General features: G+C 42.0%; 1 protein-coding gene across 4 annotated transcripts in view; it reads right to left on the reverse strand.

The window, feature by feature from the left end:
* Window positions 1-147: 147 nt before the first annotated feature.
* spryd3 (SPRY domain containing 3) overlaps window positions 148-25,184 on the reverse strand; it is a 65,165-nt gene continuing 40,128 nt past the window's right edge. For all 4 annotated transcript variants that reach the window (XM_076277359.1, XM_076277360.1, XM_076277358.1 and 1 more), the window contains 4 exons: window positions 20,407-20,464; window positions 6,875-6,994; window positions 3,717-3,853; window positions 148-2,553 (listed from right to left, as the gene is read on the reverse strand). In XM_076277359.1, coding sequence (XP_076133474.1) covers window positions 2,419-2,553; window positions 3,717-3,853; window positions 6,875-6,994; window positions 20,407-20,464 — 450 coding nt within the window. In that variant the 3' untranslated portion in view covers window positions 148-2,418. The remainder of the gene's footprint in view (window positions 2,554-3,716; window positions 3,854-6,874; window positions 6,995-20,406; window positions 20,465-25,184) is intronic.

Below are 25,184 nucleotides of genomic sequence, written 5' to 3' on the forward strand. Positions count from 1 at the left end.
CGCTAATACTTGTGATTTACTGTGATGCACTGTTTAAATCATTCTAAAAAACCCTGTAGGTCATATATAGTGATGTCAAAAGTTGGTCACTGGAAGGTGAATCCAGTCTAACACTGAACGAACAACAAATCCAACAAGACTCAACTACACACTTTATATGGAAATAGCCATCTTTATTAATGATTGTGTATGTGTATATATACAGTTAGCAAAATCATGCATGCTACAATTAGGCAAGATGCTAACATTTACAGTATTGGTGGCTAACAATCATTCAATCATCATTTCAAAGATACAGAGGACCCAGACAGAAGTGCTCTGTGTGAAGTGGATGCACTAGAGGTTACACACCCCTAATGGTTCTGATCAAATAAGAACAATTCAATTCAGACCATGAGATGAGGAATACATAGAATCTAAAGCATAGATCGCCTGACACCAATGTGTTATAGGAGTATAATTTCAATACAATTTAAGACTTTCTTGGAATATTACACTTTTGGGAGATGTGGGGGTAATCTTAAAGCAACTGTTGCATTCTGGAAGGCTTGTTGAAAAACATGCATTCAGTGCAGACGTGTAGATATCACCCAGGTTAATCAATTGCCCCCCACCCCTCAATGACAAAACAATGATTTATTGCCTGCTTAAAGACATGAAGTGAACAGTTGCTTTCAGAGTAAGCATATTAAATAATGGCATTTCATTGAGAACAGTGAAGTGAGGCACACAAAGAGTAAATCTATTACAGTTTAATAAAATCGCTCTTAAAAAAATTCCCTACTAATGTGTGGGGAGGGGAAAATATGAGAATAAATTTGGCATTGATCTTAGGTTATTTGCTAGACAGCAGATAAAAATACATAATTTTCATTTTCAATATATATGTGGAGACATAAAAAAGCACATAGGACAACACATACTGACAGATTCTACAGTTTGATCTCACTTGAGGTGTGCAAAATGGCTTCTGTTTTCGGGTGGTTTAGTCGTTAGACTGCTTTAAAGTGCTCAGAACAGTGAGTGGGGCTATTTCACAATGCAGCAGTGTCTGCAAAGCACAATGTCATTGTCTTGCTACACAGGACCATAGTGATGCATACTCCTGTGTCTTTTTGCTTGCACCGTGATATCTTGCGATTTGTTGCTAAGCAAGCGTGAATATAACTGGCTAGTGATTGATGGGAGGAAAAATAGAGGTCTAATGGAAATTCCAAAAAAGGCTGAATCAAAAAACATTATGCTTGAACATTTTTGTCCTTAGGATTCTGACATATAAAGCACTCATATATTGCCCCACAGTGCATCTGGAGATCATGTCTGCCTGAGCTGGGCCACCTCCAGGCCCCTGATTGAGGGCTGCCGAGGAGCCTTTTCTGCATGAGTGTGATGAGGACAAAACAAACAGCAGTCATGAAAACGCAGCTCTTGTCCTACATGCCTGCGGTGAGCTTCAATTCATCCCTTTATTCATTAACAGTCAACAACATCCCTACTGAGCTAATAGCAATCTCATCTTAGAAGTGGCATTTGACTTCCAAAAGACATTCACCAGTGAAGGGAAATAAAAAGTCAAAAGAGAATGTGATGAATATTAAGTGGGAGTGCTGAATAGAAAGTGCTTGTTGCTGCTGACCATGTCAGACCATGCCACTTCCTGGTGTAAATGCTGCTTCAAAAGTGTGGATGTACCAATTAACATGACAGTAAGAGCCTTCAACTGCACTGCGTGACACAGAATTTGGCAATGAGGGAGTCACATATGTAAATTATATACATTCATAAAAAATACAGGATGCTTTTTATCAATTATATTTATTATATGTATATTTTGTATTTATTTATTTGTTTTCCTGAACTGTTCATATAATTTATATTAATCAAAATCAGATCAAAGCCTTTAAGTGCGGGTCAACTTGATATGACGTACAGTATGTTTTCAGACCTGAATCTAACCACCTGATTATTTGTATGCTTTGCCTCAGGCTGAGGGAAGGCAGCAAAGTGTCATGGTGCAAACACAGCAGGCCAAAGGCCCCGAGCTGAACATGAAGCGCCGCTTCCCAGAGTGAAGAAATAACGGACAAGAAGAGATGAGGACTCGTGTTGTTGCGGTTGTCTCCAGGCTCTCCTGGTTGTCTCCAAGCCTCTGCCAAAATAACTTCAAGCGAAAGGCTTGTTTAAAAAGTAAGATAATGAGAAAGTAAAGAAAAGGTGTGTGACCAGTACCAACACACCCTGTTCTGCTGAGCTCACCAAATCCGGATGGTTCCCCCTTTTTCACTGCAGTAGTTTAAACTAATCATGATGACTGCAATGGTGAACTGGTCGAAGCATATATTTGAACTGATAGCTTGATATGTAGATGCTCTATTTCCTCCCTCCTTGTTCTTTCTTGCGCATCCCTCCCTCTCCCGCTCAGCCGCTGAGGGGATGCAGGTCCACCTTGACCTTCTCTCCGCTGCTCAGCATCCCGATGGTTGGGTAGAAGCCGCCCATGGGCACCACCACCTCCCGTCGCCCGATGATCTTGCCGTTGCGGGTGAAGAACACCTGAGTGGCCACAGTGGGGCGACAGTGAGTCAGCAATGGAGTGGTTCTTTCTTTCTTTCTTTCTTTCTCCCCCCCCCTCTTTCTCCCCCCCCCTCTCTCTTTCTCCCCCCCTCTCTCTTTCTTGCTAGCACTCTCTCCCTAGCACTCTCTCCCCTCTCTCTTTCTTGCTAGCACTCTCTCCCCCCCTCTCTCTTTCTTGCTAGCACTCTCTCCCCTCTCTCTTTCTTGCTAGCACTCTCTCCCCCCCTCTCTTTCTTGCTAGCACTCTCTCCCCTCTCTCTCTTTCTTGCTAGCACTCTCTCCCCTCTCTCTCTTTCTTGCTAGCACTCTCTCCTCTCTCTCTCCGGGGCTCTTCTCAAGAGGGAGGCACACTTGGCCTTTCTGCTTTCATGTTCCAGACACACTCATCACTCATGCCGAGCGCTTTCACTTTTCTTTGTATGTGCGTTACATGACAATGTGCTCTTTGGGGGAGAGACAAAGTGCTGAAATGTACACACAAGTTATTGTGCAATCATATTGTGTTTTGACCAATTTGGCTGTCATTTGCACACACATGCGTGCTTGCACAAGCAAACACACACGAACACACGGACACATGCGCGCACACACACACACACTCACACACACACACACACACACACACGCCACAAGCCAACAATGCTTTGTGGTTTGGTTAAGCTCTGCCGCAGAGTCAATATTGACAACCCCACTGCATGATTTAAGAAGTGCCACGAGTCCATTTTCACACCCAAGGCTTGTCAATAGCAAGCACAGCACTATCACACTGTTTGACCTCCTCCAGAGAGGGGCTGCCAAGTAGTTCTTGGCAGGCAGGAAAAAGCCATGACAAGAACAAATGAGTACTAAAGTAACTCCAACATGGCAATTAGAGAAACTGTGAACAAACATAATGAAGACTAATTGATGTACCTGCCAAAGTTGTGGCTTTGAAGATTTTCTTTTCTCAAGACTTCGCAAAGCACTCAGCAGAACAAATGTCTACATTGATATTGTGTTCTTAGTTGAAGTCTTGGCTAAAACTAATGAGGAAAGGATGGGATAGTGCAGGTTCTTAATGCTTACACAGGCCTGATCTATTAGCAGTGCTCCAGGCACACTGTCCAGCCTGTAAAGCTGGAGCGTGGTACTCAGGTACTCACCATGACCTTTCTGCCTTCCTGATCCTGCTCAGGGTCATCTCCATCATCCTCCTCGTCTTCATCGTTCAGGTACACAAAGTTCTGCACGCGGCCCTGTTTGGGCCGAACCTCCAGTGCCTCCCACTCATCCAACTCATCTGCCAAGAAATGCGATTGATTGCTTTAAAATGGGTAGGGCAATACATCAACATGAGATGCTGTCATCCAGGTTTCTTGGAGGGGGGACTATTTTCAAAGGCAATGTATAGATAAAGACTGAACCAATGTTAGCCAAAAATGTAAAAAAGTAAAAAAGTAGCCAAAAATGTTGTAAACGACAGAAAAGAACAGGTCAGAAGGTTAATACATCCATACACAATTAGGGAGATTAGAACACATTATAGTGGTTAATGCTGCAGAAAAATGAACCGGCAATTAATCTGACTACGAATAAGAATAAGAAAGAGAGAGAGAGAGAGAGAGAGAGAGAGAGAGAGAGAGAGAGAGAGAGAGAGAGAGAGAGAGAGAGAGAGAGAGAGAGAGAGAGAAAGCAAAAGAGTGAATTGTACAAGGGAGTGAATTGCATCTCAAACCAATATGCATCTGCCCCAAACCAATATGCATCTGCCCCAAACCAATATGCATCTGCCCCAAACCAATATGCATCTGCCCCAAACCAATATGCATCTGCCCCAAACCAATATGCATCTGCCCCAAACCAATATGCATCTGCCCCAAACCAATATGCATCTGCCCCAAACCAATATGCATCTGCCCCAAACCAATATGCATCTGCCCCAAACCAATATGCATCTGCCCCAAACCAATAAAAAAATACCCTTGATTGGCTGTCTGAATGTGCTATTGCATACCTCTGTTCCATCAGAGACGTTGAAAAGAGTGTTAACAGTGCCTATAACAAGTATTCACCACCCTTGGATATTTCCCCTTTTCTTGCTTTTATAAATGTAACCTTGATCAATTTAATTTGGCCCTTTTTACAATCATTTACAAAAATCCCCTCTTTAATGTCAAAGTGAAAGCGGATTTCTACAAAGAAATGATAATTAATTAAAAATATATCATGCAAAATAAGCTATTGCATAAATATTCACCCCCTTCAAGTCAACATTTAGTAGCTGCACCTTTGGCCACAATTAAAGCATGGAGCCTGCATGGATAGGTCTCAGGCTTGCACATCTGGATACTGCAATTTGACTCCATTTTTCTTTGTTCTGTCAGGTTGGAAGGGGATCAGGTGTGAACAGCCCTTCTCAACTACAGATTTTCTATAGGATTGAGGTCTGGGCTTTGACTCGCCACTTCAGAACATTCACCTTGCTGTCTTTAAACCATTTCTGTGTAGTTTTTGCTGTATGCTTCTGCGCATTGTCTTGCTGGAACATAAATCTTCTCCAAAGTCATAGTTCTCTTGCAGACTGAATCAGATTGTCCTCCAAGATTTCCATATATTTTGCTGAATTCATTTTACTTTTACTTTTACAAGCCTTCCAGGGCCTGCTGTCCAGAAACATCCCCACAGCATAATGCTACCACCACCATTCTTCATATTAGGGATGGTGCGTTTTTGGCAATGTGCTGTGCTTGATGTCCACCAAACATAGCATCTTGTCTGATGGCAAAAAAAAAGCTCAATTTGGACTCGTCAGAACAAAGAACTTTCTTCTATTCGACCTTGGAGTCTCCCACGTGTCTTTGGGCGAACTTTAGTCGAGATTTAATAAGATCTTTGCCACTCACCCATAGAGCTTTGACTGGTGATGAACTCAGGCAAAGTTGTTGTATGCATAGTTTCTCCCATCTCAGCTGCTGAAGCTTTTAAAGGAACACGGCGACTTTTTGGGACTTATTCACAGTATTCCCCAGAGTTAGAGGAGTTGATACATACCCTTCTCATCTCTGTGCGTGTAGTTACTTGGTCTGACGCACCCACCGCTAGCCTAGCTTAGCACAGGTGCTTCAAAGTGGCTAGTTCCAATTGCCTACACCCCCCAATAGTGACAAAAGAACTCCAACATTTTCCTATTTACATGCTGTGATTTGTATAGTTACGTGTACAAATGTAAAATGAGACACGGACATTTTCTAAGCATATGCACTTGGAACTATGTTTTCCTTTAGGCAAAGCACTGCTCCTTGGGGTTTGAAGAAGTAACACCAGAGCTTTTCAGGTGCTGCCTGCAAATCACTACGCCCAAGTAGCATTGCTTTGCCTAAATGAAAACATAGTTCCGAGTATGCTTATTCTTAGAAAAAGGCTGCGTCTCATTTGACATTGCTATTTGTACATGTTGTAACTAGAAATCACAGCATGAAGGTGAAAGGTGACATGTTTATCTATCCCCTGGCGACCTAGTACATTAACCATTATCTTTTTACACTCTTCCACTCTGGATTCAAAATGCATTCAAAAGGCAGATGCATAAACAATGCGTAAACCATCCCAGGGGGTGTGGCTGATTACCCCAGATGTGCGAGAGCCTTTGTAAGGGTTGCTATTATAATAATACAAATGAGCCCTTTGTTGTGAGATCGGAGAGAAGCTCTCTGATAAACTGCCATTGGTTAGGTTAGACTTTGCTAAAATTTACAAAATGGACACCCAGATTTCCATTTTTAAGCAGTGCATTCTGCCTTCCGACCTAAACTGGTTTGTTAGGAGTAATAATGAATTAAACCCAATTCTGAGTGAAAATGTCATTTGGCTCTGACATAAATACAGCAATATGAACTATGGAACTAATATGGAGCTAATTTTCCATATAGCATATAGCACAGTGTAGAAAATCAGGTGTCAAATTTTTCATGTAATGAAATTAATGTAATAAATTGTGAATAACTTCCATCTCCAGTTTAATTGGATGGGTGACTTATATGTGGAAATGATCATGAGAAAGGCACTGTAGGCATGACATACTGTAAGGCCTTATATGTGGAAATGATCATGAGAAAGGCACTGTAGGCATGACATACTGTAAGGCCTTATATGTGGAAATGATCATGAGAAAGGCACTGTAGGCATGACATACTGTAAGGCCTTATATGTGGAAATGATCATGAGAAAGGCACTGTAGGCATGACATACTGTAAGGCCTTATATGTGGAAATGATCATGAGAAAGGCACTGTAGGCATGACATACTGTAAGGCCTGTCTCACCTTCCCCGTCCGAGATGTAGTCTCGTGGGAACATGATTCCACAGCCCATGATGTCTCCCTCGAAACAGCGTGGTCCAAACGGGTCTCCTACCCCACTTCCATGAAAGATCTTGCCATCATCTGAGAGTGTGAAAGAGAAAGGGAGATACAGACATATAGGTAGATAGTGGGGACAGGAAACCGTGTCAGTTGATGTGACTAGATACAGGCACACACATTCACACACATACCATGCTCCCCCACTGATTCAAAGATTGACACATCAAACAAAAACAAAAACTTATTTTCACGCTCTGCACCTACTACTTTTTATCGCGTCTATATTTAAGTTCAGTGGTGGAAAACAAAACAAAAATGCAAAGAGATATATAACAACAACAAGATGATGAAATGAAAAAAAAAAGAGCATGAGCATGAAAGAAAAACAGTGAAAAGGTAGCCTGCAGACAGAAAAAAAAAAGATTGCACTTGTGTGGCTGGTAAATATTTGTAGAGTTGTCATGGGACCCGTGCTCCAGCTCAGGATGCTGTTTAAACAATCTTGATCAGGACGTGGGGAAGGGAGATGGAGACACTGTATCATTACGGCTCCCAGGCGGGCTCCTGTCACAACAGCGCACTCGCTTGCTCGCCAAACACCGCTGCCACACCGGGGGAGGAGGAGGCTAAAAATAGCCCAAGGGTTTTGGGTGGGGAAGCAGGTCTTACCCCCAATCGCAATCACTCTCTGTAGGCCCCGTCTTGCACGGACAACCTTTTCTTTCGTTAAGTGCGTCTGGCTGCAGGACAGCAGCGGTTGTTCTCAGCTCGCTGGAAGCGGAGCGGGACCAGGAAACGACCCTAGCGGAGGGGGCTCACGCATGAGGGCTTTTCCCTCGGATGCCTTCGCCGGCATGTGGAGCTCTGGCTGAAAACAGGCCATGGCATAGCAGACGTCTCCGCTGGGACACCGTCGGCTCAACAGCTTCCGCAAACGTGAAAACTGTTCTTGGAACCACATTGTTTTTGTTTTTTTGTGCCGTTTCTCAGGGGGGGGGGGGGTCATGGCAGGTGGGGTAGGTTATGTCATTAACACACAGGGACCTGTCTCTGCACTGAGCCACATCCGTTTCTCAGCTAAGCGCTTGAAGAAGAGGATAGGATATCTTCATAAGAGTGTTCTACTGTAATAAGAACTGAGTAACTTTCCACCACCATTCTTGCATCATCATTGTTTTCCATTACGCTTCTTTGCATGACATTTATGTATCAGTCATCTGGACCCGTATTTCACAAAGAATTTTAAGGTTAAAAGTAACTCCTAACTGGCTAATTTAGGGCGTGTAAATGGGCGTGTCACTCGTAACTTTAGGACTAAGAGTATTTCACGAAGCATTTTAACTCTAAAAGTAGCACCTAAATCTGGGACAGCTTAAAACAAGTTGAGAGGACTCTTAAGACCTATTCACAAATAATCCTAAACCGCTCTTTGTGGCATTTCACATCGCGATGTTTTGAAATCAACATGCGGAGCTCTCAATTGTGAGGGAATAATTGTGCACTGTAGCCTAACTAAGGGATTCAATAACGCCACCAACAACTAAAACCATCATTGCATGAAACATAAATGTAAATTAAATTGTTTCTCCTCTTTGCGAATGTACCTGCTTTCATAAAGATTATGTAAAACATGTTGCAAAGATACTGCATCAATCAGTAGTGTATTTCATTATGCCACTAGGCTATTTGCTTTGTCTTACTCTTTATTCATTTAGGCTATCTATCTATCATCTTCCATCTTTCGCGGTACAGCAAAGACCTGTCACTCATCGTCGTAGGGGAGGTTTTTGGCATCATTCCCGTGTTATAATCATCAGCCAGTCAAGGTGGTCACTTCAATCAAGCTTGTGCATGAGCAATGACGTCATCCATAGCAATGAAGACTCACTCTTAGTTTAGGAGGTGCCATTTTTCCTTACTAAGAGTAGGTCTGAGAGGCTTTGTGAATAACTTTTAAGAGAAAACACCTAGCTATTTTTTTTTTTAAGTGAGTTTTTTTTTAGCGATTTAGGATTACTCCTAGTGGTAAGATAAGATGCTTTGTGAATACTGGCCCTGCTATTTAAACCTTTCAAATATTAATAGCATCAGAATGGGAAAATTCTTGGCATTTCATTTAGGAGCTTGAAACCCTGATACTATTTTTCAGAGACAGCCATGTGAGAGAGCCATACATCCCAATGTCTGGAAGTGAGAAATAGGCTCTATAGTCCAGGCAAAGTAACCCATTTTGGAGCCAAAAATAGAACTAATTGTAAAAGAATTTTTTTCAGCATAGATCATTTCTATTAGGTGTCCAGAACAACATACTAAAAGTCCTAAGAAATCCTAGTTGAGGAAATATGTTTATTTCTCATCAATCCAAGATGTGTGCCAGTATAAGGCCAGACAACAATACACCCCTATGGGACTATTTTCTCCCTTTACGTCTATCAAAAAAAAAACTTTACACAATGAAAGTATCCATGAAAAGTAAATTTTTTTGTATTACAAGTTTCTTTGAAAATGAATTTGAATATGCAAATGAGCTGTACACTAATCAAATATAGGCCCCCATAGGCTTATTTTTTTCCTTTACTCCTACCACAATAAAACTTTACACAATGAAAGTCTACATGAAAAGTAAAACATTTTGTATTAGAAGTTTGTTTGAAAATTAATTTGAATATGCAAATGAGCAACATACTAATCGCATATGCCCAAAATACACCCTAATGGGCTTATTTTTTCCTTTACTCCTATCACAATCAATCATCGCAGTGAAAATATACATGGAAGGTAACATTTCTTTTTTACAATGGGTACAATGAGACATGCCCCACCCTACTCATTAGTATGCTGTCCATGCATAATACATTGGGTATTGGTAAATAGTGTATATGGCTAATACCTTTTTGGGCTGTCGTGTCATGAGGAGGGTGACAAATGTCAAAATCCATGTTAGTTCACATCTTGAGGGTATATGCTTTCAGACAATATATGGTTTAGGTTGTTTAATTAGTTTTCTCTTCATGGTACAGCCCAAAATGTATCAGAACATACTTAATTTACCAATACCCCATGTGTTATGCATGGGCAGCATACTAATGAGGAGGATGGGACATGTTTCATGTCATGTTAGATCACATCCTGAGGGTATAAGCTTTCAGAAAATATATGGTTTATGTGGTTGAAACAGTTTTTCCTAAATGGCACAGACCCAAAGGTATGAGCCATATACCCAATGTACTCATATCCTATGTATTATGAATGGGCAGCAAAGTAAAGGGGAGGGTGAGAAAGGTCAAAACCTATGTTAGATCACATCCTGAGGGTCTAACCTTCCAGAAAATATATGGTTTATATAGTTAAATCAGTTTTTGTGGTAAGAGTAAAGGAAAAATTAAGCCTATTTGGGTGTATTTTGGGCATATTTGATTAGTGTAAAGCTCATTTGCATATTCAAATTCATTTTCAAAAAAACTTGTAATACAAAAAAAAATACTTTTCATGGGTACTTTCATTGTGTAAAGTTTAATTTTGATAGGAGTAAAGGAAAAAATAGCCCCATTGATGAGGATTTAACATATTTCCTCAACTAGGATTTCTTAGGACTTTTAGTATGTTGTTCTGGACACCTCATAGAAATGATCTAAGCTGCAAAAAATTATTTTACAATTAGTCTGTCGTAAAACGCTACTTTGCCTGGACTACTAGTAAGGGCCATCTTTAAAAAGAATGATAGATAGATAGATAGATAGATAGATAGATAGATAGATAGATAGAGAGAGAGATAGAGAGATAGATAGATAGATAGATAGATACTTTATTGCTCCCCAGGGGAAATTCAAGGTCTCAGCAGCATAGACAACACATACACATTCTTTAACAGCAGAAAAAGTAATTAAAGTATATAATATAAAAACACAACTAAGCAATAAGGACAGTAGAATATAAAGAATATACTAAATATACTAAAATACAAATTATACTAACATTTAATCTAAATCAATTCTAAAAACAGTATCCACATAGTGGTGATTAATCAATCAGAGGCGCTTGCAATGACTGAGGCAGGGACTGAGCCTGTGATTCTCTGTGCATGGTAAGGTAAGGTGCTCTGTGTGAATGAGTGTCATGGTGATAGTGCAATGGTGATAGAGGTCATGGTGATGTGCAAATGTGCAAATGAGTAAGTCCAACAGTGCAACAATGCAGAAATAAAGTCTATATATCTATATATTTAACTATTTTAAGAAAAGGTATAAGTGTGGCCACAGTTCGGCTGTGGCATGGAGGGAGGGGTTATGCATATGTGCTAATGTGCTAATATAGCACGCAAACAGCGAGGCAGAAAGACAGTGGTAAAAGTGGCTAGTGGACAGACAGTATCCAAACATGGAGGGGGTGAAGAGGCAGACAGACTATGCAGAGAAGTCTATCTCTCCTCTTCCCTTAAGTGGAACTGATAATATGAATGAATGTCTAGTGCCATCATGGCCGGCCTCCATTTTGATATATAACCTTACTACTCAATATCTGACTTGGTCAGTGGTAGGTATCAGTCTAATGCCCAGCTACACTGGGTCAATGGTAGGTATCAGTCTAATGCCCGGCTACACTGGGTGCACAAGTGAAGTGCTCCATTTGTGGAGCGTAAAATAGCTTTAGAAGACTGGTCTTGTTGAACATACACACCGCTATCATCTCTGGTGTAGCCAGTTCTATTGATTACAGTGGAAGCAAATTGTTGCAGCAGACTTTCCACAAATGAAATGCTTCAGTTACGAGCCCTGTGTAGCCTACCTGTTAGAGTAAAAACTGTACTGGTAAAAGCTTTAGATAGTTGAACCTGATTTAAAGCCCCCATGTGACCCCTGAGGGACATGACCTAGCAACCTACGAATCACAATAAGAATGTGTTTGTGCATTAATGTGGATGTCAGGAGCTGATCGCTGGGCGATAGGTTAATGAGCCAAGCCTCACCATGACAAGCCTCTGCAGGTATAGCAATGGGGCGCAGAAGTGCCACGCTCAATGAACGTACCATCTCAAACACAAATACACACACACACACACACTTAGATGCCAATCTCAAACATCAACACAATCAGTCATCTGATATTTAAACCTTGGTGGCACGCAGGTAGACACTCCTCTTTTAAAGGCCGTGTATATAAGTCTGGCTAGCTCTCAGCTAGTAGGCTAAATGATTTCATACTGTCCACCCCACAGATTGGAGGCAGGGTTGCAAAGGGGCGGAAAAAAATCCGGTACATTTCCGGAAACTTTCCATGGGAAGTTAAGCTGGGGAATTTTGGAAATATTCCAAGTTGGAAACTTTCATGGAATTAAAGGAAATTATGGGAATTTACTAGCCTGGATGCCAACCGAACTTAGCCCCACCCACAACATTTGAGGTCGGGAGTTCAGTCTGGACTTGTTCCGTTGTGGAGCAACTATTCCCGAACCAGAGCTGTTCGGAATCACGGTTCGGACCAGAACTCCTGAACGGTTTTGTTCAGAGCTAAAAATGCAACTGTGTTTGACAGAGGACAGATGTAGGTTGCTACTGACAAAATGTTAGCTTTCAGTATGGTACGATGTCTTTGTAAGTGACATTTAAATAAAAATTCCTGGTTCTTCCCTTAGAACTCATTTTAAGCCTATAGTAGATGTGCACTAAATGCGAATGAGCAATTTGATGCAGGCAAAAGTATAGACTGTTACTAACGAAGGTATTATAGCAATATTATAAATGTGGGGATGGAATAGCCTAGAACTTGGGTAGGCCTAGCGTTTAGTAGCCTATGCACTTGTGATAGCCAAAACTAATGTGAATCGCAGACTATACAACCAAAGAAAGGAGATTATTCGCACCTGCGTTAGCCAAATAAAAGGACTTCACCCTTCACAAACCGTAAAAATGAAGTTTATTAGTTTTACAGTTGACTACAGTTGACAGTTCACTATCAGTCCACACAAACGATTCTGGTTTCCTTGCAATAGCCATTTCGTTGTAGCCTATTCTGTTTGTTTTTGTCAGCTTTGGTGAATTTCTGTAACAGAAACAGTGCCACTTATAGGCCTGGAATATGAAGTAACGTGTCAAGTCGTGTTGAGATGGATCCGTTTGGACGCAAATATTCTTGAAAAGATTCCAGGGAAGACGGGGGAAAAAAGATCGTTTTGGTACATGTGGACTAGGCCTGAAAGGTGATAGTATAGTATACTGTAGTATAGTATTAGGGGTGTAAATATTAATCGATTCGTATCGATGCATCGATTATGCAGCCGGCGATTCAATGCATCGATTCGTCCGCAAGAGTATCGATTAATGTGTTTATTTTGCCGCCTGTTTGTTTGCCTATCTGTTTTCAGCATCAGCTCCGACCTTTCTTTTTCTGTCTATGGCTCCGATGTAAGCGCACTACCTACTCCTAATCTGTGGGTGTTTTTTTTTTTTTATATGCAAAGACATGAGGCTGTATAACGAAGGCTTAAGATACCTCCTACATTCCGAACTTTTGTTGATTTATTTGAAACTAATCGTATCGTGGGGAATTCTGAAGTATCGAAAATAATCGAATCATTGGCTTAAGAAATCGATATTGTATCGAATCGTCATGAAGACTCCGATTTACACCCCTATATAGTATACAGGGCTCTCAAGTGTCACGCATTGAGCGTGACAGTCACTCATTTCAGTCTTTTGTCATGCTCTCCCGCCACACATTGTATTTTTCACGCAGAAAAAACGATTTATATATTTAATACTGCCGCAGCGCCCAAAATGTCTCTGGCCGCTCTCACTATGGAACTGCAGAAATCAAGCGCCTCTCCCCTAGAGTTGAGCCTGCCACTTATCAGCCAATCAAAAATAACGAGTGGGGCTACACAATAGCCAATCAGAAAATAACTGTATTGTATCTGGGTAAGATTTAACGCAACAACCAATGAAAAACACGTATCCTTGGAATTGTTGAACGTGAATTATTGAACGTGCACCTGTTACTTCTTCCAAGTTTCGTTCACCTTGGAGCTTCGAGCATCAGTTCATAATTTCAGCACAGAGTAAGCCATCTTTTAATGTTACAACAAATCCACAACTTGTGTGATACAAACAATGACAACGTGACTGCTGCTATAGAGAATGTTTCCCAGATAATTAGCATCAGTTGTGCATGACTGTCTGTAACTTAGCCAACAGTTTCACAGCCTGTTCATTGACAACGCTTGCTCAGAACAAGTAGCCTATGCCTAGTCATACATTCGTTCACACGATGACTGACATATTGTCACATTCTAAACATCTCTCTCTCCAAATAGGCTTAATCACTTTATTAGCACTAAACAAATTAAAGTGTATTGCATAGCCTATTGTTATAGGTCACTTTTAAAATCATGTCATATTATATAATTATATCCTGGCCATGGATGCATTAATCATTGCATCTGTATTCAAAAATGTCGGGTAAAAAGCAATTAAGCATCCTCTCATTCACCCTGAGAGGAAAGCCCCCTAAAAAGGTCCAGGTTAGGGGATGCTCAGAGGTGGTAAAAAAAGACCCATTATTGAATTGTCAGTGCCATGTGTCAAATCTTTTCTTTTGCAAATCTGAGCAATTATAAATTATACTTTTGCCCCATTTTAAGAGGGCATTGCTCCTACATACTTTAGCCCAGGGGTTTTCAACCAGTGGTCCGTGAGGACATTGCTGGTGGTCCCTGACCATGGATTCAGTGATGTAGTTTCAATGTGGGAATCAGTATTTTTATTCAGTGGTGGTCCTGGGGTTACGTAATTAGTCAGAATGGTGGTCCCTGGTTCACAATCAGTTGAAAACCCCTGCTTTAGCCAATAGTCAAATGCCTGCTCTCTTTTGGAAAGCTGAGACACTGTTGGAAAAAAAATTGAATAACTGTGTGATGTACTGACACAGAGCTACAAAGGCTAGATTATTCTTTTCTTTTTCTACCAGATAACAAGCATCTTTGAACTGACCACATTTCAGCCCTCTAGGTCTTGACTTGATATTACTTGAGTCCTAGCATTAGGTCTTGTCATCAATATAGAATGACAACATGAGTACTTTAGACCATTATTTGCCAAGGTATGCTCATGCATTTTGTAAAATACCCTATGAAAACTCCCCATAGGACTTTGGGTTATCCAAAATGCATACTGGCAATCAAATGCTTACTGCATATGAACCCCACATAAGCATAATTTTGGCCTCAAATGAATCTCGCAACCCTTTAACCCTGGGTGGGGGTGTAGGGGGATTGTCGATGGGGAATGTCACTCTTGCCTGTCCTCAAAACTTGAGAGCCCTGATAGTATATATACTCTTTTGATCCCGTGAGGGAAATTTGGTCTCGGATTTATCCCAATCCGTGAATTAGTGAAACACATACAGCAGCACACAGTGTACACACAGTGAGGTGAAGCACACACTAATCCTGGCGCAGTGAGCTGCCTGCATCAACAGCGGCGCTCGGGGAGCAGTGAGGGGTTAGGTGCCTTGCTCAAGGGCACTTCAGCCGTGCCTACTGGTCGGGGTTCGAACCGGCAACCCTCCGGTTACAGGTCCGAAGTGCTAACCAGTAGGCCACGGTTGCCCCAACTAGGATCTGAGTGTCCTAGTTGGGGAAGGGAGCGGCTTTGTATGAGTCACCCATGTTTGTGTAGACAAAGGTCTAAAAACGTTTCTCCTCTTGTGGGGCATGATACATTTTGATAGAATTTAGGCAGTACAGTCTTTAAATTCGAGTGGTTGAAGTCACCCGAGACAATGTAGGCTGCCTCGGGATGCAGAGTTTGTGGTGGTGCAGAATGCAGTTCTTTCATGGCAACCTTAACATTAGCATCCGGTGGTATATAGGCTGCTAATAGCATGCTAAGCTAACTGTCAGCGCTGTCTATCGTTTCCAGTCTGTTTTTTCACTTGCAGCTAGCATTAGCTAGCCAAGACTGCCGTGAACACTGACTGAAGGTGACTTGTTACAAAAATGTTAAATGATCGTATTTTAATCCTTGGTTGGCCAGCCAAAGGAAATCGCTAGCAGCAAGCCATCAACACAGAAACCGAACTGCCCAATGTACTGCCCACTGAACTGCCAAATGTATACCACACCATTCAACAACAAAATCTGATTGGTTGGAACATTGACTATCGCTTTGTCCAGTCAGAATCCCAGAAAATGGTAAAACAATAATTATAAAAAATAATCACCCTAATATCACCCTAAAACCTCATAGATTATTATTATTTATTAAGTGTCAAGCTAAAGATAGATAGATACTTTATTGATCCCCAAGGGGAAATTCAAGGACCAGCAAATCAGACCAGCAATATGACCATATGGTTATTATCCATCCCATTAGAGCTAGAGATGCAAAATTACACTCCCATTTGAATGAGGACAAAAGTGACGACAAGCCCACAACTGGGCAACTCTGTTCGCAAACTCCCACCAGTTATTCCCACATGAGATAACGTTCACAATGACGTTTTCATTGGGAAAAATGTTTTTCCCATGCACATGAACCAACCATAGGTTTCCTATATGTCTAGTAGCCTATGCTGATTACTGCGTGCATGTGATTGACGTATGTGCAGGGTAGAAAATCGACTGAATTTGCATTAAATCAGGTTGCTTTAACTAATATTATGCTGTAAGATGGGTTTTTCAACTACATTTAGGTTTTCTGTTATAGACCAACTTGCCATATAAAACATTTCTAGTTTATTCCCATCATTTCCATTTATTCCAGTTAATTCCCACGGAAAGTTTCCAACTTTGAAAATTCCTGGAATTTCGCAACCCTAGTGGCAGTATAATTCTACATTTGTACAACCGTACCTCCCTCTGCTGAAGTAAAGATGGACTCTAAAGGCTACATGTAGCATGAAAACAATTATGATTAAAAAAGATATCTGGGCATCAATTCGAGTGTATCAACTATATAAATTGATGTTATATGCAACATTAACTTAATTGGGGAAAACAGACGCCTGTACATCTTTACTTAACGGGTGAGGAATGTTTAGGAGACAGACTATCGTAAATCCTCAAATTATGGCTAGGGTCTTTTATTTAGGCTGCGCAAAAGTACAGCACCTTTTTTTGGGGCAGGCTTGTATTCGAGGCAGCTAGGCCTTTATTTCTTACGTGGTGCATTTTATTGTGAAACATAGGCCTTCTTTTTATTTGGAGCGGCATACCGGTAGGCTATCAAAAGCAGAAGATGTTTAATTTTGATTATATTGCTAAATATCGGGACTGATGACCTCTGAAATTTGTGGGGTATTGGGTTAATAGTGGGTTGATGAGCTATTGGCTCAATTGTTAAAAACCTGGGCTATTGGCTCAATTGTTAGCGCGCTCGCCTCCCGATCCGAGGTGCTGCTGTTCGCAGGTTCGAGTCCGGGCGTGTGCAGGGCTGAATCGCGCAGGTTCAACACAACGCAGGTTACAAACGCATCCATGACAGCTAGTGCCCTTACCAAATAGACGCACACAAATCATGACGCTAATATGCAAGGTTCTGGTAGGCCTACTGGTTATGGTTTTGTGCTATAAATGAATACTATTTTATAGCAAAGTTTTAAGTTGACTATTCAATTGCATGGTTATTTTTTGTCAACATACACTCACAACCTACTGTCATTAAAAGTGTAGGCCTAGGCATAAGAAAAATAGGCTACAAGGCTGTCTGTGCGTCACAAACACGACTGACCCCCTTACAATGACAGTGATTGTATTATTATTTTATGTTAACACGCTCAGTCAAAACTTTCCGTCGCAAATTGTGCAAGAGTGGACATGTCATAACAGACGGGATAATAAATTGCATAGGCTACGGTTTATATTGCGTCGCTTTATACATAATGTTAGTTGCATTGATTAAAAACTGTAACAATAATAGGCTACATCGGGTGGCATAGGCTATTTGTTCAAGTCATAGGTGACACCCAAATGAATGACCTCCCCTGACAAGAGTTTGCGATAGTAAGAAATTGTCTACATTGATGCACGGAAAGAACACAGCCTATGCTTCTTATCTCCGAATTTGCTCATAGAGTTCACAATGTATCATATCCAAAAAAGTTAAATGGATTGGCCAACCTCATCAGCTGTCTCGATTGTGTCACTACTATCCAACTTTTAGACCGTTAGTCCTCCAGACTCCCCAGGCCAATGAGACAAGTGTAGCTACAACAAAGCGAAACTCGTGGCTGACGTATTCCACACACATTCATTCATTGGACCTAATATTTGTAGTTGCCTTAAAAAAAAAAGGAAAAGAAAAGGTGATAGACCCCCCCCTCCTATTTTTTTTCTCATCGGATCTGCATCGATCTCAAATATGGCATTTCTAAAATCAAATTGACGGAAATCCGTTGTAAGACGGAGAACTTTAATCCTTGTACATGATGTACCTTAAAATTGTATTAAAGAATAATCATGAATCTTTGTACTAGATGATCTCATCTGAGCGACAGAAACATGCTTGTTTTATTTGTTTTAGGAGGGATGTGGCTTTTACAATAAGGGTCTGTCAGCAGGGTACTCCGGGATATGGTTGTGGAGGTGTTTTAATCGCCAAACTGCCCCGGAGGCACTTGAATAATAGGGGTGGCCTGAAGGTGAGCTGTGAGATCAGGTCCTCACATGAACACGACCACAACACGAACGGCAGTATCGGCTCACAGATGACTCTCCTGCACATGCAGGTGTATGGCTGCTCATTGCTTTTCTTCTTTTGTGACTCAGCGTTTCGATACAGGTCTGTCTTTGTCAGTGGGTGTTTCTTTTTTTTTCTCCTTTTCTTTTCTAATGGCGTGGTGAAACAAAGCTTGTGTATGGCATGTAGTGCCAGTCATCCATCACCTGTCGTCCGCATTCGCACACAGGATTAATGAGTCCTGCTGCAAGGCCGGCATGGATTTTCTACAGCATCTTCCATGCGCACAACAGCGTAAACCCACAGATACTAAAGCTTCTTTAGGGCTGATACGACAGTGTAGCTTGAATATTCCTTTTGTCACTGGCTTTTTTTTCGAAACCACAAAACAGCCTGCAACCTACAGTGTTGAAATGGATTTACAAATAGGCTTGGCTAGTTGTTAATTTGTTATGGATACAACCACTAACACTCCCCAAACATATAAATCTGTTCCAAGACAGGTTTAAAGTTTTATTTGAAAGGCATGTTGTGTTAAGTCTGAGAAGCAGATTTTACCTGAGCATGTCCCAGGGCACCAGACTGGGGTGGCCCTGTGACTTAGAACACACATCACTCCACAGTAAGAGTGCTACAGCCCTTAAAATAACATGCCATAGATGAAAGCCCTCACACTGAGCAACTTTCAGCGGCACTTGTGCATCTGATAAGAGGGGTTATGGTAGTGGGATAAAGTCTGCCCGATAGTGCCCAGATGTTGGTCTTCACAGGGGTGCCCCAGTCAGGGGTTACACAAGCGTGTAAGTGATAGCTGTATCTGATGCCACAATCTCCTCTTTTGACTCCGCATCTGTCCCTGGCGTTCCTTTCTCATATTTGGGAGCTGGTGCCACCGAAGTGAGATAGGGAGCATATATCGCAACTGCGTTTACAGGCTCCTAATTGCAGTCTAATCAGCCTCCTGCCATCTGACTTATCGGAGGAGCATAGCAGAGATGGTGCCCTGAGATGGAGGCCGAGCATTTTTGAAACTGAAATTAGTCTGTTCTGAGAGACAGTCCCCAACTGTTCTTTTGCAGAACAATACAAAGAATAAAGGTATAGGAAATGGTAAATATTGAGCCCACTCTACTACCATCTTCACAATAATAATAATAATAATAATAATAATAACAATAATAATAATACAAAAATTATTTGTGTGTTTACTCTGAGAAACGGTGGTCTTTCCAGACTACATTCCTTCAAGGTGTTTGTGCTTTAGGCACTTTCCAACAGCAGGAATGCACTGTAGCTTTTCTAGGCAATATTTAAGCTTATTTTCTAAGGCAGTTGCAGTTTCCTGTGATTGCTGCTAGCTGGCTGAACACAAACTTAGCAGAAAACAACAAACATTATCTTAGATGTCTAAAAAACAGATAGTTGATGCCTGATTGTTCTTGCAGCATAGTATAGAATAGGTTTTCTTTTAAGACACCAAAGGCACTTGTCTATATGTCACTTGGCTATATGGCAAACAAATAACTAAAGGGGCGCCCCCTTTAGTTATTTAAGGGTAGTTCCTGTAGCATTTTCCTGGTGACCGGTACTTCTAAATAGCCCTGAAACAATTGACAAGGGACTGCATTTGTGATTACTGCTGATTGCACAGTAAAAGCCAGTTAACTGGCAGTGTGTGAAAAATGTACCGGTAATTCAGGAGTGTGAAACAAATAGCCTCAGTTTTATTGAGTCTAAATGTAATAGTCAGATAAATATAAAAACATTGTCTGTTATGCTCCTCCTCATCCTACTAATCAGATTTGAGAAGGTTACACTGACCTGCATGGTATGCCACGGATCCTCGGCTCCAACCAGGGTGCCTGTTCTTGGGGTAGTCCTGTAATAAACAAACGAGCAAGCAGATTAAATCCTATTCCCATACCACTCATCTCACTCGAGCAAACACTCATGAACACCATGCTTTAAAACAGACACCCATAAAAACAATTACAGAAACATAACCTCAAATGATTCTGGCACAGGGCATCAGGGTGTAGCGGTCACATAGCTGCAGAGGATATGTCTTTTGTGTATGGCTGGGCTGTGCCAGCAAAAACAGTCACTGTTGCCAGCGTTTCGATAAAGATCATGGAGTGACCCACAAGTAATTTGAGCCAATGTGCTCTTGCAGTTGTTTCACTCCTGCTCAATTTCATCATCAGATATCATCACACAATCCTGATAACAGACCAAGGAGGAAGCTTTGTGTGTGACGTTTGGACAAAACCACAACCAGTAGTCTTATACAGTTTTTAGGGTGACTGAGAGAGATCCTTAAGGTAGCCCAGAAATGCACCAGCCCTCAGCCAACCGTCTAGCACGGTGTTGGGTAACGAGGGAGCAGAGAGACAAGGTGGGGAGGTTGGTCAGGGAGAGAGGAAGAGAGGAGAAAGACAGAGAGACAAGAGGAGAGTAGCTGCGCATTCATCCCAGTCAGCCAAGACTCCAGTCTCAACTCATGTACACCAGAGCACCCTGGGATTTTATAAACTCATCTCCACGTCAACTCTAGGGATAGGTTAGGATCTTTAGCTTTGCAGGACAGAACAAGGCACGCGGATGTGGCTCCCATGAATGCTTTGTTGACAGCTGTACTCTTTTCATCTGCTTATCTAATTAGTTGGTAAGATGTGTGTGTCTGTGTCTGTCTGTGTGTGTAGGGGGGTGGTGGTGGTGATGGAACCTGCGGAATGAAAAGTGATTGATTTACAGTCCTGTGGAGAGAGAGAGAGAGAGAGAGAGAGGAAAAGCCACAGACCTGTGGAGAGAGAGAGAGAGAGAGAGGAAAAGCCACAGACCTGTGGAGAGAGAGAGAGAGAGAGAGAGAGGAAAAGCCACAGACCTGTGGAGAGAGAGAGAGAGAGAGAGGAAAAGCCACAGACCTGTAGAGAGAGAGAGAGAGAGAGAGAGGAAAAGTTACAGACCTGTGGAGAGAGAGAGAGAGAGAGAGAGAGGAAAAGCCACAGACCTGTAGAGAGAGAGAGAGAGAGAGAGGAAAAGCCACAGACCTGTGGAGAGAGAGAGAGAGAGAGAGAGAGAGGAAAAGCTACAGACCTGTGGAGAGAGAGAGAGAGAGAGGAAAAGCTACAGACCTGTGGAGAGAGAGAGAGAGAGAGGAAAAGCCACAGACCTGTGGAGAGAGAGAGAGAGAGAGGAAAAGCCACAGACCTGTGGAGAGAGAGAGAGAGAGAGAGAGAGGAAAAGCCACAGACCTGTGGAGAGAGAGAGAGAGAGAGAGAGAGAGGAAAAGCCACAGACCTGTGGAGAGAGAGAGAGAGAGAGAGAGAGGAAAATCCACAGACCTGTGTCTCAGCAAAGATGGATGATGTATTTAATACCCTTGTCTCCGTCCGCTCCTCCATGCCTGCCCCCACACCCCCGCGGGGCTGGTTAAGAGCCCCACGAGTCCCATCATGCCAGCGGGCTCAGGATTAGGGCATGAAGATGAACGATGGGCATAGCAATGATGACATGTTGGCAACTATTTCTTCAGCTCTGAACTTGAAAAAGTTTTCAGACAGTAAACACTGACTTTTAGCTCTCCCTTAGTGCACACTGCCCATATTCTTGTTTTTGTTATGAAAACTGAGAACTGAGAAATAACCGAGTTTAATTCCAACAGAAGACTACATTTGCATTGTCACACACGTGTGTCATGCATAAAAACATCCACACATGAACTATCTATGAGTTGAAGGCAAAATACTATAGCCATGAATTTCACCGTCAGCGAACAGAAGCCCTCAAAAGCAACTTAGGGTCATAAAATTAAGAAGAGGAAAAAAGCAAGTCTGACAAACATTGTTTAAAAACACACACACAGAGACACACACACACACACACAGACACAAAGATATGCCTTTCACCACAAAATGCCTTGCAACTCTCCCTAAGACTGCAAAAGCCATTAGACCGAGTGAGACAGGGGCTTCCAAGAAACACAAACAGTAGCTTTTCTGTCTATGGAGCAGAGAGTCCTATCGGACCCTCAGGGGCTTTTATCAGTGCAGCAGCAAAAGCAGCAGCAGCCTGCATTTCCACACTCGGACTAAATCAACAAGCTGTGTGCAGCCCGCTGCCACTGTTGGAGACAGATAACCATCTCTCCTAAACTACAAATATAGCACTGGGGGATTACCATGCAGTGAAGCTCCCTCTTACCTTCTATGAGGGTGAGGAGGTGGGGCTCGGCTTGTACAACATGACATACCATGAAATAACAAGTTGACACACACAAGCGGAGAAGGCAAAAGAAATAGAGCGCGGACAGCAAGTGTGTGCAGTCACTTTTAGATGCACAGCTGTCGTCTGCTTGTTATGGCACGACGTGACCTCTGTACAGAGAAAATAAACATGTTTGAGAGGTGGACATAACAAAGTGCTGCATCAGGGAGTGTTCTCAGGACACGGCCGAGCCAGGGCGGCATGGGAAAGCGCTCAGGCCTTGGACAGAGAGCCAGCCCGTGGGGACGGAAGAGAGTAGAGGAAAGGGCGGACGGAGAAGAAAGGGGGGGGGGCGGGGGGCTGTGAGAGAATAGCGATAAGGACACGGGCAGGCTCTGTTTGCACAGCTTCTACTGCTGCGGCCCATCAGGGCACCACAACGCCCCTCCACCCTGCGTTACCTTTATCCTGTCGCCTAGCAATGGTTGTGTATTCCGGAAGCATGTGGAAGTGCCGCTCCGGTCTTATCGGCAGACACGGGGTGCTTGGAGGGTTCACTGATCTCTGATAACTACATCCCCACATCAGCCCACAGTGAACTCTATGCACACAGTTTCACTGACCCATAATGCTTATTAAACAAAATTGTGCAATTCTTAGGATGTGAAGCATGTGTGTTTTGTAGATAAAGCCATAGTTGCTGTAGTGCATTCTACTTGGTAAACACACTTACACAAAAGACTCAAGTCAAGGACCAATACATATTAACACAGCCAATTTAAGACGTCACAGGATCACACCAACTAAAAGATCTTGCATATAGAATCAAAGTTATTTTGCTGCTCAAGATATTATTGCTTAACAGTCAATGATCAGCATTCACTAGTATGCAACCCAACTGATTAGTGATAGATAGACCACATAAACCATCACCCACACTGAAAAAGGAGTCATGTAGCCTTAGGTGATATCATAAGAAAACAAACTGATGATATGTTCTATATGATAAATAGTCAGAAGAAACAAAGTGGCAAGATAGGGCCAAAACAACACAGCTATGGATCTCTCATACACCAGCAGCTTTCTACTACCAAAATGTTAGAGTAACCTCACTCACAACACCAGACACACATTAGCATAATGTCTGACAACAATGGTCAAATGTGGACCAAATGTGGGTCAGAACCACAGAGAGTATCGTGGGAACAATTCTAAAATGAAAGTACAGAGAGAAAAAGTTATGGGTTAGAAGTCAGAGGAAGAGACAGTAGGAGGAGCCTTGGGACATTAGTTTTTTAACATCCTTCCAGGCCATACAAAGTTCTTTCCAGACTGAACTTGGCGAGGTCCCGTCTAGTCCTATATGACTTACAGTAGGTTAGGGTTGACACTAGGGATGTAACGGTTACCGGTGTAACGGTAAACCATGATAAAATTCTTGACAATAATCGTTCTGATTTTAATTATCATAATTACCGCGGTGCGAAAAACGTGTGTGGAATTCTCTCCAGCATCATCCGAGTCCTCCAAAGTAGGTGCACAGGCGCAGCATGCAACGTGGGTTTAATACGTGTTTGAAATCAGGCGCCACTGCTACGCAGGATGATTGCAAACACATAAACCTAGTTAGATTTGTGGATCTGCGGTGCATTTTGCAGGCCTACTCACACAGGAATGGTTCTCCGTTGAATCTAACAAAGGTATAGGGCAGGATAAGTGGCATAACACTTTTGAGCGTTTTAACTTTTTTACCACTCATCTGATATGAATGCACAGCTGCCTACTGCAACTTGGAAGTTTGTTGTGATAAACATCTACAACGTGACATCTACTAGGCTACAGCTAACAACAACTTGTGACGGCCATTCATTCATGATATGATGTAAAATATTGAAATTGTCGGAAGTTTACAAAGGCTAGTTTAAACTGTAGCCTATGCTTTTCTTGTCTCTCATGCCTGCTTAATCCCAACCAGGAAGAACGAATGAAACATTATGCACATTCCGCTTTTGTTGAAATAATTACTGTATGGTTTTGTTTAGAGCTGAACATGCAACTGTATTTGACAGAGGATAGATGTGGGTTGCAAGTGACAAAATATTAACTTTCAGTGTGGCACTATCTCTTTGTAAATTACATTTAATTAAAAAGTGTTTAAATTGTCCAGGATCTACCTTATGTTAGGCTAGTAGGGTACGCACGCACAAGATATAGTTACAATCAAAGGAGTTGCAGCTTTATTTAGTGACCACCAATTCACTAACTACCTAAGTCGCCAGCCCGTCTAACTCCTTTTAGTTTTGCGTATGCATTTTCTCTCTCCCTCTGCACTAACACACATGAGTAACAAAAGGGAGCCTTTTACTCTTAAGAGCCACACCACTTTTATGACA

Source organism: Alosa pseudoharengus, unplaced genomic scaffold (assembly GCF_046254945.1).
Source record: "Alosa pseudoharengus isolate Yale_2024_CS ecotype anadromous, Long Island Sound unplaced genomic scaffold, YU_APseudo_1.1 YU_APseudo_1.1_scf_9, whole genome shotgun sequence".
Taxonomy (NCBI): domain Eukaryota; kingdom Metazoa; phylum Chordata; class Actinopteri; order Clupeiformes; family Clupeidae; genus Alosa; species Alosa pseudoharengus.